Source organism: Pristis pectinata, chromosome 5 (assembly GCF_009764475.1).
Source record: "Pristis pectinata isolate sPriPec2 chromosome 5, sPriPec2.1.pri, whole genome shotgun sequence".
NCBI classification, from domain to species: domain Eukaryota; kingdom Metazoa; phylum Chordata; class Chondrichthyes; order Rhinopristiformes; family Pristidae; genus Pristis; species Pristis pectinata.
Window position 1 is genome coordinate 57,078,892 of NC_067409.1, and position 16,136 is coordinate 57,095,027.

At 41.2% G+C, this 16,136-nt stretch overlaps 1 protein-coding gene across 3 annotated transcripts in view; it reads right to left on the minus strand.

Moving 5' to 3' along the window:
* sgce (sarcoglycan, epsilon) overlaps positions 1-15,143 on the minus strand; it is a 49,177-nt gene extending 34,034 nt beyond the window's left edge. For 2 of the 3 annotated variants that reach the window (XM_052016101.1, XM_052016100.1), the window contains exons 1-2: positions 14,958-15,143; positions 12,404-12,508 (exon numbers count right to left, since the gene is read on the minus strand). In XM_052016101.1, coding sequence (XP_051872061.1) covers positions 12,404-12,508; positions 14,958-14,994 — 142 coding nt within the window. In that variant the 5' untranslated portion in view covers positions 14,995-15,143. The remainder of the gene's footprint in view (positions 1-12,403; positions 12,509-14,957) is intronic. The other variant, XM_052016102.1, reaches the window with a different exon arrangement.
* Between the last annotated feature and the right edge of the window lie 993 nt (positions 15,144-16,136).

Below are 16,136 nucleotides of genomic sequence, written 5' to 3' on the forward strand. Positions count from 1 at the left end.
TAACCACCAGGTCGGATCGGTGGTAAAGAAAGCGAATGCTATGTTGGCATTCATTTCGAGAGGTATAGTGTATAAAAGGAAGTGTTGATGAGGCTCTACGGGGCACTAGTGAGGCCTCATTTGGAATACTGTGCGCAGTTTTGGGCCCCACATCTTAGGAAGGATGTGTTGACGTTGGAGGGGGTTCAGAGGAGATTTACGAGAATGATTCCAGGAATGAAAGGGCTTACGTATGAGGAGCGTTTGTCGGCTCTTGGACTGTACTCACTGGAGTACAGAAGAATGAGAGGGGACCTCATAGCGACATTTAAAATATTGATAGGAAAGGACAGAGTAAATGTGGCTAGGCTGTTTCCCTTGGTGGGTGAGTCCAGGACCAGAGGGCACAATCTTAGAATTAGAGGGTACAGTTTCAAAACAGAGATGAGGAAAAATTTCTTTAGCCAGAGGGTGGTGAATTTGTGGAACTCCTTGCCACGTACAGCAGTGGAGGCCAGATCAGTGGGAGATAGATAGATATCTAAATAGTCAGGATATCAAGGGATATGGGGATAAGGCTGGTAATTGGGATTAGAATAGTTTTGTTTTTCTTCTTCTTCTTCCCCCATTCCCCATTTCTCATTCTATTTCCCTTTCCTTGGAGCAGACTCGATGGGCCGAATGGCCTGCTTCTGCTCCCTTGTCTTGTGATCTTGTGAAATGTTACTTCTATTTTTTCCTGTCTCTACATATGCTGCCTGACCAAGACTACATCCAAGTAATATTTTTTTTTATTTTTGCAATCATTTTTACTTGAGAATCTAGTATGACAGTGCGATACGAATTACTGATTCCAAAGTTGCATTTTAAATATTTACAAGTAGCTTTCTTAATTTAATGTAACATAATTTTTTTAGCATTCATGCGGTACATTTTAATATCACAAGCACACAAGCAATATTGATTTAATATAACTCAATCATTTGTTCAAAAGTAATCTGTTTAGCGGATTACCTAAAACAATTATCCAATGTCAGGTTAGAATTTAAAAGGAAAAATGCAAAGCACCACATAAAATTATTAATTAAATGTTGGTTAATTTTCACAAATATTCTGTTAAAGTTGATGTTCAAGAGCCGTTGGAACTGGATTCTGGGGGATGCTCATGACTAGGAGTTGTACACAAATTTTTCATGGATAACACCAACCTAATTTCTATCAGGCACAGAACGATCAGGCTATTTGCAACCTCAGGTTTTTTTTGAAGACAGTGCAAATAGTTCCGCTGCCTCTAGCAAAAACCTAGAAGTACTTGAGACTGGTACTGGGTATGAAAGCTTACTTCCCAGCACAAAATACATACCTCACTGAGCACAAAAGTTCATTGGAAATACTTCAATGCAGTTTTACATCGGTTGATAACTACCAAATGTTTTCCTGTTCAATCTGTGGCAAATATAAACAAGTAGTTCATGAAGAAAATCTTTGGAGATTACTGATGTTACTTTTCAAAGCGGTTCACTGTTGTCAACTGTTGCTGGCACAGTATCAGAATTCCTGGATAAAATGACCACGCTTCATCTGACCATATGGATATCCCAGTGGTTTGGTATCTGGGTCACCGGGTGGCATTTGCCACGTTCCCTGTCCTCTCGCCTGGAGTCTGGTTCCTGCACACCCTTTGAGCTCCACACTTCTGTTTTCCACATTCCCTTTAAACTTAACTGGTTCACTGAAATGTTACTACGTAACATATTTTTAAAAAGTGAATTCAATATATTGGAGTATCACTAACATCCATTAGCCAGAAAATCTGATAGCCTGGATTAACAGAGTTTTACTATCCAATGATAATTAAGTTGCCATATAGCCATCACAGTCACTTTACAAGACACCCAGATGTAGGGTGACTATAATGACCAATGGGTGAGTGCTTTGGAAACTGTGCATCCAAAGTCACCTGTTCTCCCCTAACATACTACGTCCAGATACTTTATATACTCTATACAAATGTATTAAGTGTGAAATATATCTGATTTGTATTAATAATAAATCAAAATGGCTTTCACTCTATCCTTTGTGAATCTATTCCAGAGATTTACCACATGCTGACTGAAATGAAGCAGATTTTGCACTCAGCTGTGAGCAACCCATGCATTAAAAAGGCTAGGAGCTTCTCACAGTGGGAACTTACAGAGGAAAGATGGTGGAACCAGCCAAGAAGAGAACCTGCAACCCAAAAGTAACAACACATGGGAAACAGGAGGAGGAAAAAATTCTGACCACTGGCTACGTCATGCCCCCAGAACTGTAAAAAAATTACATGATGTTGAATTTCCAAAACACTCAATGACATAAAAAAAACTTCTGAAGCATATTAAAAATTCAGGACACTTCACAAACACATTTAATCAAGCTAAAATACTACAGGATCAAAGATGTATCCTGGGAATTCCCTGAGCAATTCTGCAGCAATTTCCCTCCATGCAAATCTATGGGAAAGCATTCACCGTACCACCTCAGGCGTGGCACAGGATCTTCACATGGATGGCCATCCTTAAGTGCTGGGAATCACACCAAACTTTTGTTCCTTTGCTGAATTCAATCTGATGCAGAAATTTCTGGAATTTTATGTTTTTGTGGAAATGCATGGATTTCCTAAAGTTACACAGGGTTATGATGATGAACATTCAGCTTCACTGTCATTAGTCAGCAATATCTGAACCAATATTGTCACAGATTTCTTTAAAGTGAATACTCCCTCAAATTCTGAATCTTGTTTCATCTGGTTCCCTACAAGGTGAAACAGCACATCATAATTTGTACTCTCTGAACACTTTTATTCCTCAAAGGTGGTGGTCACCACCTCACAACCTTCTCTTTCTGGAACAACATATCCAATTTACAGTGTTACTCCTCAACCTGCACTAAGCAGCTAAGAGGATCTCATAGCTGGTCCGTTCCTTCAAATGTCTATCTACAAGATTATGGACATCTAAAATAACTACCTAATACAGAGTTTCTGGGTGTCTGGAAATCTACTGAATTATTTATTTGATAAATGGTTACCACATGTAATATTTACTTTGAGTTCCTCCAGTTTTACCATTATTAATTTCAATGGTTAATACAGCAAAACTTCTTCCATCTGGAAAACAATAATGGTGCTTCACCTCAGAATCTTAACCAGTATGTTTTGACTTAAGTAAGAGATACTTAATACATCATTATTGCATTAGGTTTTGCCCAGTCTTGCAATCCATATGACTGCTGCTCCAAAATAAAATGTTGCCAATTCCTTAGGTTTGTGTAATTTATGATATTAGTGAATGATAAACAACTGACATTTTTGTGGTGACTTTAACAGTACAATGTCTTAGGACATATCACAGAAGGACCATCAAATCAAGTTTGATACAAAGCCATTTAATAACATACTGGGACAGATTATCAATTGTTTGGTCAAAGAGTAGGTTTGAAGGAGCATCTTGAAGAGAAAAAAAAACAGGAAGGAAGAGAGAGGTCAGAATTAGAATAGTGAGATCTCATAGAGCAGTACAGCACAGGAACAGGCCCTTTGACCCAAATGTCTACGCCAAACACAATGTGAAATTAAACTAATTCTCTTCTGCCTCTACATGATCCATCTCCCTCCATTCCCTGCATATTTATGCGTCTATTTAACAGCCTCTTAAACACCATGATTGTCTCTGCTTCCACCACTCCCCCCAGCAGCCAGTTCCAGGCACCTACCACTCTCTGTAAAAAAAAACTTGCCCTGCACATCTCCTTTAGATATTCCCCCTCTCAACTTAAATGCATGTCTTCTAGTACTTGACATTTCTATCCTGGGAAAAAGATTCTTACTATCTAACCTATCTATGCTTCTCATAATCTTATAAACTTCTATCAGGTCTCCCTTCAGCCTTTGACACTCCAGAGAAAACAACCCATGTTTGTCCAACCTCTCCTTGTAGCTCATACCCTCTAATCCAGGCAGCATCCTGGTAAACCTCTTCTGCACCCTTTCCAAAGCCTCTGCATCCTTCCTGTAATGGGTTAAACCAGAATTGCACACAATACTCCAAGTGTGGCTGAGTCGAAGTTCTATATAGATGATCATCAATTTTTCTAACTTTCGGTAACCACTCCCCTCCGGCCCCTTTTTTCCCTTATCCCACCGGCCCCATCACCCCACCTCTTTCCCCTTCCCCACCCTCTCGATCTGCCCATCACCTACACATTCTTCCCTCTGATTCCCCTCCACATCTCCTTCCCTTTATTCCATGGTCCACTGTCTTCTCCTATCAGATTCCATCTTCTTCAGTCCTTTGTCACTTCCTATCACCTCCTAGCTTCTTACATCATTCCCAGTCTCCCCCTCCCTTTGCTGCCTATCACCCCCCTCTCACCTGGATCCTCCCATCACCCAGCAACTCTTGCTCCACCCCTTCCCCCCCACCTTTTTATACTGGCTATCTCCCCTTTTCCTTTCCAGTCCTGATGAAAGGTCTCAATCCGAAATGTTGATTATTCATTTCCCTCCATAGATGCTGCCTGATCCTCCGAGTTCCTCCAGCATTGTGTTTTGCTCCAGATTTCCTGCATCTGCAGTCTCTTGTGTCTCCTGATGATACAATGATCAATATTACACACATGCTTCCACAGACACTTAGTCCTTTGGGCCTATGTCATTCCCAGCACAAGATGCAGCAATGTCTCCCTACTGTTTGGATCAAGAGATGGCCCCTAAACATACCAGAAATTCCTCACCCCCTTTCCCTTTATTTACCTAAATATCCATTGAGATGATGTTAAAGTAAAGTTCCCCAATATTATCACTAAAGTTCTTGCACATCTGCAGTTACTCTGCAGATTTACTCCTCTCCCTCCCTGGCACTATTCCCAAGACCCATAGAATGTTCCCAGTTGTCCAATGATATCCTTTTCACTTCTTAAGTCTAACCAGATGAATTCTTGTCCTTGTCTCCCTCAAGTACATCCTCTTTTTCCAACATTTCACTGGCTTCACTAATCAATGCTGCTCTCTCACCAACTGTTTATCATTCCCCATCTTTTCTGAATATTTTGTGTCAGTGAATATGAAATGTCCAGTCTTATCATTTTAAAATCACATTTGCTTTATTGCCATTGTATCATATTCCCATATGGATATTTATACTTGTGGCTCAGCTATCTTGCTCGCTACACTTTGTGCATTTATACATACACATTCTGAACCTGTTAATCTTCCACATAATCCAGAGCCTGCACTTTATCCAACACAGCACCACTTCATACTCCTCCTGTTCTACTTCTATATGCTGGTACATAGCCCCTGATAATTTTGTTTAAACCCTCCTCAACCACACTGGTAAGCCTTTGAGAGGACACTGATCCCACACCTTGTGAGCTGGAACTGATCTTTTTGAAGCTCCTGTACCTCCTGTCCAGAACCGGTCCCAATGTCCCAAGAAGACAAGGCCACATATAGATCTTCCACATCTTTCTATTGCATGGGCGCCTGGCATTGGGGGTAATCACAGATCCAAGGTCCAACTTTTAATTTCCTCTTTAGCTCCTAAACGTCTGACAGTGGGACCTCAATATTTGTCCCGACTATGTCTTTGATACCCAAGGGCAGCACAACATCCGGTTTGGTTCCTTCCCCTGCGGAATACCCCATGATGTCCTTTATCCTGGCACCTAGGAGGTAACACAGTATGCAGGAACACCCATTTTTCCTCCTAATTATGGAATCTCCTATGGTGACTATATTTCTACGCTTTACTTTTGCCCCCTTGTGTACACCCTTGCCCACTAATGGCACTATTTTTTTCTTCAAAATACACTCCTTGTTCAATCAGGAATCAATACAGTTAAAAACCATGGTCTCCATTTTGCTGCACACTACTTCACAGTACACAAAGGCAACAGTGAATAATTTTGCAGAAACAACACATTTTATTAATTATTGCAAACGCAGCCTTAAAATACCAGTTAGCCTAATAAGAGAAGTGTAAGATTTGGCCAATACTCAAACTTAAAAGGGGTAAATAATTTAATATATTTATAATGCCTATGTAAGGAAAAGAGAAAGAAAATGGAAATAATAGTGATGAATGTAAACAAAATCTTTTGCCTACCTAAAGGATTGAACGATTATGGATGTTGTGCCAAATATTGTGCCAGCACAGTAAAATATGTACACTACTGTATTTAAAACCGACAGTATTTTATGCCAAAATAATTTTTGCAGCCACTTTAAAGCTTCCAAGTTATTTTTAAATGTTCCTGTAGCACTGACCGCCATGTCCTGTAGACATTGGCAGATTGCTTTCCTACCCCAACAAAACATGCAGCAGGAAGTGTTCATTTTCACAATTTCAACCCAACAAATGCAGATGCAGCTTTAAAAGAACAATGCCTGCACTTTCAAACATCTGCAGAAAATTGGGTGGTGCTGAGAAACACAATCTCTAAGCTTCTAAGGGTGGACTCAAATCGCATCGTATAAAATCTACAGAAGCCTCAGTAATGCAAATAAACCCCTTGGGTACAGAATGTACTAGTGCCACCTCCCAGTCCTTTACAGAATTTAATAATAATATAATAATAATTATTTATTAGTCACACATATATTGAAACACACAGTGAAATGTGTCTTTTTGCGTTAACAACCAACACAGTCTGAGAATGTGCTGGGGGCAGCCCTCAAGCGTCGCCATGCTTCCGGCGCCAACATAGCATGCTCACAACTTGCTAACCCGTACGTCTTTTTGGAAGATGTGGGAGGAAACCGGAGCGCCCGGAGGAAATCCACACAGTCACGGGGTGAATGTACAGACAGTGGCGGAATTGAACCCGGGTCGCTGGCACTGTAACAGCGTTACAATAAATGCTACACTACCGTGCCGCCCAATCCCAGAATAATTTGTCTACCAAAATTCAAAAAGTGACATCAACTTTTTAAAAGAACAGCAATGCCAATTTTGAGTAGATAGAAGATGCAGGGTGAGGGAACCACTTAAATAAAACTTGGAACTTTGATTAGAGCAGCAGCACAGATTCAAAGTATTTGCCACAAATTACAACCATTGTGAATCAGAATCACTAACCAATGTGCCAAGTTTTGCAAACAGCAAGCTGCACACTCTCCAATATTTGAAATATTTCACTTTAGAATCAAACAACACACCAGCTCATTGAAATAATGATCCAATAACTTTCATTCCCTTCCTCCTTTCCTATAGCCCCGCAAATAATAGTTTAAAGCTATACATTAAAGGCAGGAGGAACTCAGCAGGTCAGGCAGCATCTATGAGGAAAATGGACAGTCAACGTTTCGGGTTGAGACCCTTCATCAGGACTGAACAAAAGAGGAGAGACAGCCGGTATAAAAAGGTGGAGGGAAGGGGTGCAGCAAGAGCTGGCGGGTGACATGGATCCAGGTGGGGGTGATGGGAAGATGGGGGGATGGGGGGGGAGGGAGAGTGGAAATAGCCTCAGAAGCTGGGACGTGATGGGTGGAAGTGATAAAGGATTGAAGATGATACAATCTGATCAGAGAGAAAGCTGGAGCATGGAATAAAGGGAGGGAGGTGGGGAGGGTAGAGGGCAGTAGTGAGAGGAGTCTGTGGGTAATGGGCAGATGGAGCAGGTGGAGGAGGGGAAAGAGACAGTGATGGGTGCTGGATAGTTCATGAGGAGAGAGAAATGTTCTGCTGACTTCCTCCAGCCTTTTGTGTGTTGCTCCAGATTTCAGCATCAGTAGTCTCTTGCGCCTCAGAATCAGAATCAGGCTTATTATCACTGACATATGTTGTGAAATTACTACAAGTTACAAAATTAAATAAATAGTGCAAAAGAGGAATAACGAGGTAGTGTTCATGGACCGTTCAGGAATCTAATGGCAGAGGGGAAGGATCTGTTCCTGAAACCTTGAGCGTGGGTCTTCAGGTTCCTCTACCTCATCCTCAATGGTAGTAATGTGAAGAGGGCATGTCCCGGATGGTGAGGGTCCAATAGTTTAAAGCTGTCTGTTGAGTTTACATTAGCAGCTGCTACAAATAGATCAGTATCCTTCCAACTTGGTAAATTGTAATTTTTTTGTAAAATCTAAACGATATAAATCGTTTGTGCCAATAGGTCGTTTGGAAAAAGCTTTCACACTGCTGAGTATCATCTACAAAAATTAATCCAAGCAACAGTATGTAAGCGCTGCTTTTTTGAAAAGTACTATGTACTTACTTTATCATGTGTATCATATCATCAGAATGTTTCAAAGCCCTTCCCAAGTGATTACATACTGGTTTGTTAAGTGCAGTTATTGCAGCATAGTGAAACATTACACTTAATTTGCATACCTGGGCAATGGGAGAGAAAATTACTTTAAAAGTCCCTTTCACAACTATCAGGACAAATACAATCTTACTAACTATCACCCATCCAGTCTACTCTCAATCATCAGCAAAGTGACGGAAGTGATCATCAATGGTGCTTTCAAGTGGCAATTCCTCATCAGTAACCTATTCACTGATGTCCAGTTTGAGCTTTCGCCAGGACTATGCAACTCTAGAACTCAGCACAGCCTTGGTCCAAACATGAGCAAAGAGCTAAATTCTAGAGTTGAGATGAGAGTGACTAACTCTGACATCAGGGTGGTACTAGAATGAGAGTGTACTGGTAAGACTGCGTTCAGTGAGCAAAGTGAAAATATTCCAGTGGTTGAAGTCAAACCTCACACATAGGGTTGTGGTTGATGATGGTCAATCAGCCCAGACCCAGGACATAAGTGTAGGACTAGTTCCAGGTACTGTCCTGAGCCCAATCAACTTCAACTGCATCACCAACGACCTTCCTTCCATCATATGGTCAGAAATGGAATTGCTTGCTGTTGATGGTCGATGTTCACTTCCATTTGCAACTCCTAAGCAAGTGCAGCTGCCCATGCCTGCATGCATGAAGCAAGACCCAGACAACATTCAGGCATGGAGTGATATGACAAGTAACACTCGCACCATAAAGGTGCCAGGCAATGACCATCTCCAAATAGAAAGTCTAAATACCTTCCCTTGACATTCAATGAGATTGCCAACTGCAAGTCCGCCATCATCCAAGGGTCACCATTGACCAGAACCTCATCTGGACCTTCCAGATAAATACCATGACTCAAAGAACAGGTCAGAAAATGGGTATCCTGTGGTAAGACAGTTCAAGGCCTTTCCACTATCTACAAGTGAGGCGCATGATGGAATTCTCTTCACCTGCCTAGATGACAGCAGTGCAACCATTCTAAAACTTGACACCATCCAAAACAAAGCAACTTGCTTAATTGGCACCCGATCAGCCATCCTAAACATTCATTCCCTCCACCACCAGTACACACTCCATCGCTGTGTGCAATCTACAAAAAGCATTACAGTTACCCACGCAAACCTGCAACCTTGACAAGGGCAGATTCCCTGCAGATTCCTCCCCAAGCCACATCAATCTGACTTGAAAACAATGTTTCTGGTCCTTCATTGTTCCTGAATCCCACAACTCCCTGCCCAACAGCACTGTGAGAGTACCTTCACAAGAAGGACCGCTGTGGTTCAAAAAGCTTGCCCACCATCATCTTCTGAAGGGCAATTAGGGATGACCAATAAATGGTGGCTTTGACAGTGATGGCCAGATTCAAAAATTAATAAAAATAGAACAAATCAAGGCACGGTCCTTTAAACAACCCGATATACAAGCAAAATAATCAAAAGTAGAACCTGCTCTCTCACTTAATAAGATGAAGTCCATAGTTCACATTTTAAGCTGATCCCAATGTCCCTAGATTTCAGCTATGTCCAAATATTTTTTAATCTCAACCTTGAATACACACAACAATTGAATTCCAGAGTCCTCTGGGGAAGAAAATTCCAAAAATAACAACCCTCCAAGTAAACAAAGTTTTCATCTTGGTTCTAAATACCTAACCCCTGAAACTATCCTCCACTGGTTCTAGACTTTCCACTTAGAGGAAACATCTCTCCTGTTGAGACTGTGGAAATGTTATATATTTCAGTGAGATCATCACTCAAAATTCAAAACTTCAATGGATATCAGCCCATCCTTCTCAGTCTCCTCCTAAATTAATCCACATTGCTCCACTTCCAAGCAAAGTATGTCCTTTCTCAGGGAGAAACTTACACACACTGTCCAAATGTGAGCTCAAAGCTCCATACGATTGTTGCAAAAGTTTACTTTTTCTTATATTCCAACTTCCTTACAATAAGACATTCATCATATTAATCTCCTAATGCTTACTGTTAGATGTCTGCATTTTGCACAAAGGCATACATAGGATAGTCTGCACGCAATCATTTGGTAGTTTCTCAGCAGTTTTTATTCTTCCTGTCCAAAATAAATCTCACACTTCTCCACTATATACCCCATTTGCCACTTTTTCACCACTCACTTAATCTGTCTATATCCCTTTACAAGGTGGCCTCTTCTTAAGGTATAGGAGCAGAATTAGGCCATTCAGCACATCGAGTCTGCTCCCCCATTCAATCATGGATTTTTTTTAAACCCCATTCTCCCCTCTTCTCTCCATAATGCTTAACCCCCTTACCAACCAAAAACCTGCGAATCTCTACCTTAAATACACCCAATGACTTGGCCTCTACAGCCGTCTGTCGCAACGAATTCCACATATTCACCACCCTCTGGCTGAAGAAATTCCTCCTCATCTCAGTTTTAAAGAGACATCCCTTTATTCTGTGGCTGCGCCCTCGGATCCTAGACTCTCTTACTAATGGAAACATCCTCTCCATGTCCACTCCATCCAGGCCTTTCAGTACCTGGTAGGCTTCAATGAGATCTTCCCTCATCATTCTGATCCCCATCGAGTACAGACCCAAAGACATCAAATGCTCCTCATATGTTAAGCCTTTCATTCTTGGGATCATTCTTGTGATCCTCCTCTGGACCCTCTCCAGGGCCAGCACATTCTTCCTTAGATATGGGACCCAAGTCCTTCTGTAGACTCCCTGCCTCTGCGACACTACCTGTTCCTCCATCCATCTTGGTATCATCTGCAAACTTGGCCACAATGTCATCAGTTCTTTCATCCAGATCATTTATAAAGTGAAAAGTTTCGATCCCAACACTGACCCTTGCTGAACTACACTAATCACCAGCAGTCATCCTGAAAAGGACCCCCTTATTCCCACTCTCTGACTTCTGCCAATCAGCCAATCTTCCATCCATGCTAGTACCTTGCTTCTAACACCATGGGCTCTTACCTTGTTTAGCAGCCTATGTGCAGTACCTTGTCAAAGGCCTTCTGAAAATCCAAGTAATATCCACCGACTTTCCTTTGTCTAACCTGCTTGTTACTTCCTCAAGGGATACTAACAGATGTGACAGGCGAGATCTCCCCTTAATGAAACCGTGCTGACTATTCTGTCATATACTTCCAAGTACTTTGAAATTTCATCCTTAATAATGGACTCTAAAATCTGACCAACCACTGAGGTCAGGCTATCTGGCCTATAATTTCCTTCATAGCTTACTCTTCCATCCAGCTTTCTATCATTAGCAAACCTATATACATAATATCTATAGGGATTAATATAGATGGGTAAAAAAGAATCTGTGAAACATACTAAAATGCAGATCTTAAAAAAAATTACAGTACTAATCCTTCTGTCAACTCATTAGTAGCAGCTTGCCAACCACAAAATGACTTGTTATTTTGTCCTTTAATCCAGTATCCATGCTAATTATCAAATCTTCTTTGCACAGTTAACCTGGTGTTGATTATATCTGTTGAGAAAGCAGTTTTCTTTTCCCAAATAGTCACTAGTTCTTCACTAAGCACCTGAGCTGAAAGACACAACACTCCAGTGCAGCAGTGGAGACTAACTGAGATTTAGTTATCTGACAGCCTACTCCCTCAGTGGCCTGGGTGTTATCACTGACATTACAATCTCTGAAGGACTATGATATAAATAAATTGTCGTATTTTACCCTCCCCATTTAAAACTCTATTGCCATTTAACAATTATCCTTTGACGTGAGATAATTTTTCAACTGAAGTGTTCACACTGCAGCTATGCATGTACTGTACACAAAAATGACACTAGCGCACAGCACAGTACAAATCAAATTTCAGCTTTTAGTGTAATATTTCATTTCAAATATATTACACTATATAAGCATTTGTTTTTAGTGTAAGGTGAAATTGGAATTCAATTGAATTAAGCCAGCAAGTTTATTTAGAAAAAATCATGTTATCAAAATGTCAGCACTTTTTAAAATAGTTAGAAAATAAGGAAGACAAATTAAACACAAATATTATGACAAAATTTAAATATTAAAGACAAAATGTGTAACACTGACTCTGACAAACCTCCTTTTAAACACATTTTGACATAACTGGACTCACCCTCCATCACCTTAGCAGTCCTACTCCTGCTAACGAGATAACTGTTGATTCCGTTATTCTCCCACATTTTGATTTCAATGCCATCCGTACAGCTTAATAAATAGACTTTTCAAAACAACACAAAATTAACAGGATACTTATTGCTAAAATATTAATGGACAACAATATAAATAAAAAGAAACCTAAGTGGAGTATAAGTAATGCATCTGTTGGATATTGTCCCAGGCATGGGGATCATTCTTAGACTCTACCATGATAGAATGCATGAACTTTACAGAGATTTCGAACTTTACAGAGATTTCAAACTTTACAGTGTTGATATTGTTAACTAAAATTGACAAATTTCATGCACTCTAAAAAATTTAGCTACTCAAAATGAATGACCGATACAAATGTGCTTCTATTCTACAAAGATAAACACACATGGAAAATAATATGTACAATGCCAGTACAAAGTCATTATGGGGTTCTAAGCCAACCAGTTTTGGACATTCACTCAACTGGTGAGGAAGATTTGATGGGGGAAGGGTGTGAATGCCTTGGAAAATATTATATCACATAACTGCCTTATCTACAAAGTCTGGCAGAAGAGAATAAAAAGCTCTGCATTGACTGGCCCTCTTCTGAAGCCCTTGCCATCGTAAGTGATTAGCCTGATATTTGAACTGTTCCAGATGACAGACTGGAATACATTCACTAGTGTCACCTTCAACATTACACCACACCACTATCTTTGGCAGCACAGGTGGTAAGAGCAGGAAATTTTCTGGAAGATAAAGCCATACCATAGCAGCCATTCTACAAACCTCTGCGGAGGTTTGTTTGGTACAGAGGCCAAATGTCATTATTTCCGATCCCCACCTTAGATATCATGCCAGCTCTCTCTGCCCAAGCCCCAAATAGTTTAGGAACTAATTATTTTGTAACTGACAAAAAGAAAAGTGTGCCAGCCAACAAAACAGATTCACCACATTTATTCATCCACGTCCAACATACTAATGTTTTATTTCTACTATCCTTGCATTAGGATTAATATGCCTCATGTGCCATCCTTGTAGTTCCTCCTTAGGCTAAAGGCATTTCATTCATTAGAGCATAGAACAGTACAGCACTTTCAGTCGACAATGTCTGTGCCAACCAGAATTCCAAATTAAACTAATCCCATCTGCCTGCACGTAATCCATATCCTTCCATTCCCTGTATGTTCATCTGTCTGTCTAAACGCCTCCTAAATGCCACTATTATCTCTGCTTCCACTACCACCCCGGCAGTGTGTTCCAGACACCTACCACCTTCTGTGTAAAAAAAATACCTGACTCACACATCTCCTTTAAACTTTCCCCTCTCACACCTTAAACTTATGGCCCCTAGTATTTGACATTTCCACCTTGGGAAAAGGACTCTGACTATCTACCCTATCTATAGCTCTCATAATTTTATAAACTCCTTTCGGGTCACCCCTCAGTCACTGAACCGCCGGAGAAGACAATCCAAGTTTGTCCTACCTCTCCTTATAGCTGATATATTGTGTTAAATTGTTCACACGGAAATTAAATTTTTGATTTTAATCAAGTAGCTGCTCCGTAAAAGCTGAAAAACTATAGATTTTTTTTCTGGTGCTGAGAGTGAACAAATATTTATTGAACACTTTGTCATGTCATTGACGAACAGAGAATTTTGCACTCAGGTATCTGAGTTTATTCCATTTAGCATTGTGTGCTTCTTGAAAAATTATTCATCTCTGTTTAGGGTAAGAGCATAAGCCTTTCTGCTAATTCTTAAAAATAATTGACCATAGTCTGGCATTTTAAAAGCTCTTAAGCAAAAGAAGTTGCAGCATAGCCCAAATGCTATCCACTTTAGAGAAAATGACTGTTAAGCAGCTATCCTAAATTATGCTACATTTAGTTACTGCTTTTATTTAAAGGACTGTTTGATTTTTTTTAAATCTATAACTATAAATAGTAATTCATTCAATCTTTACCGTCAATTCCACTGTATATATTTGTAAACTCACAATGGGTTATGAAAACAAGCTCCTGTGATTATTAAAACAATATTCATCAATAACAAGCCACATTCCCTGTTTGAAACTCATTTCAAAAGGAGTTGATGAATTGGGGAGGGAAGACAACGACGCTCGGATTAATCCTAATGGCCCAAACACTTACACCACATCAGTTAATTTCTAGTGTCAAGCAGAAAGAACGGGCAATCGAGGAAGGAAAAATCGTTTGCATCTTTCAAATAGCCCAGTTGGTAAAGGAAGGAGCAACGGAAGGCTCAACAGACAGCGGTGCCCCAGCGGGTTACTGGAGCCGCTGGCAGTGCGCCGAAGTCTGGTGCGATGCGGGCGGCACCCCGATGACTACGGATCCCGACGCTGCGGCTCCTTCACCCCAAGGGGGCTGAGCCGAGCTGAGCCGGGCCGGGCAAGGGTCAAATCAAGGCGAAGGGCTGGACAAGAAGGCTCCGTCCACAACATAACGTTTCCAACGCTCCTCGCCATCGACAAATGGTTTCGGGGTTGCCAAGTGAGAGGTCTTGCACTCACCAAACAACAGAGCGATGCAGGAGGCGATGTTCTCCATCGTCTCCGGGCGGGACCCCGAGTCTCGGCGGCAGAACCGTCCCTGCAAATGGAATGTGGTCCGGAGCACCGGCCGCTCGGCATCATGGGAACAGCAGCACGATTGGTCCCTGCGATTCCAGAAGAAGAGGGAGGCTGCAGTGGCGCCGAGGCTGCGGGGAGGTGGGTAGAGTGGGGCTACGGCGAGCGGGGATGGAGAGAGTGAAGAGTACACCGCGGAGAAAGGAATGAAAAAGTGTCAGGCTTGCAGACTGCAAGAGCTCAGGAGAGACTGTAGGGAGAGTGGGGAGGAATGGGAGTAAGGTTGAGGGTTTAGAGGGGTTGCAGAGAAAGTGTGGGAAGAAATTGCAAAACCTAAGGTGTGTGAGGCGTTTGTAGAGCAAATCAATATAAATCAAATTATCATTATTTATTCGTGAATGTGACCAAATCAGTAAATGTCAAATCGAGTTTATTGTTATGTGCACAAATTCGGTGAGGTACAGGTACAATGAAAAATTTGCTTGTAGGCATGTAGATAATAGACGATACACAGAATATAAATTATACATAAAATTATACCATACAGTGAAAAAAAAGACTTTTCAAAAGCGAGACCTTCGTGCATAAACAACACAACTGAAGACAAGATCATGGTAGTGCAAGAGGTGCATAGTGTTCCATTGCTGAGATAGGATTAGGGTTGTGCAGGTGGTCCAAGAACCTGATAGTTGTAGGAAAGTAGCTGTTCCTGAACCTGGTGGTGTAGGACTTTAGGCTCTCTGTCCCTCCTGCCTAATGGTAACAGCAAGAAGAGGACATGACCCAGATGGTGGGGATCCTTGTTGACAGATGCCTCCTGTAGATGGTGTCAATGGTGGGGTGGGCTATGCCCGTGATGGACTGGGCTGTGACCACAGCTCTCTGCAGCCTCTTGTATTTCTGTGCATTGGAAATTGTTGCACCAGGCCATGATGCAACCGTTAAGGATACTTCCAACAGTGCATCTGTAGAAGTTAAAGAGTATTTGGTGACATGCCAAATCTCCTTAAGCTTCTAAGAAAGTAAAGGTGCTGGCGTGCCTTCTTCATGAAAGTCTGTAGACCATTCAGCCATAGGAGCCATCACAGTCAAGTTTGCTTTTTTCCTCAAAGTTGATTTTTA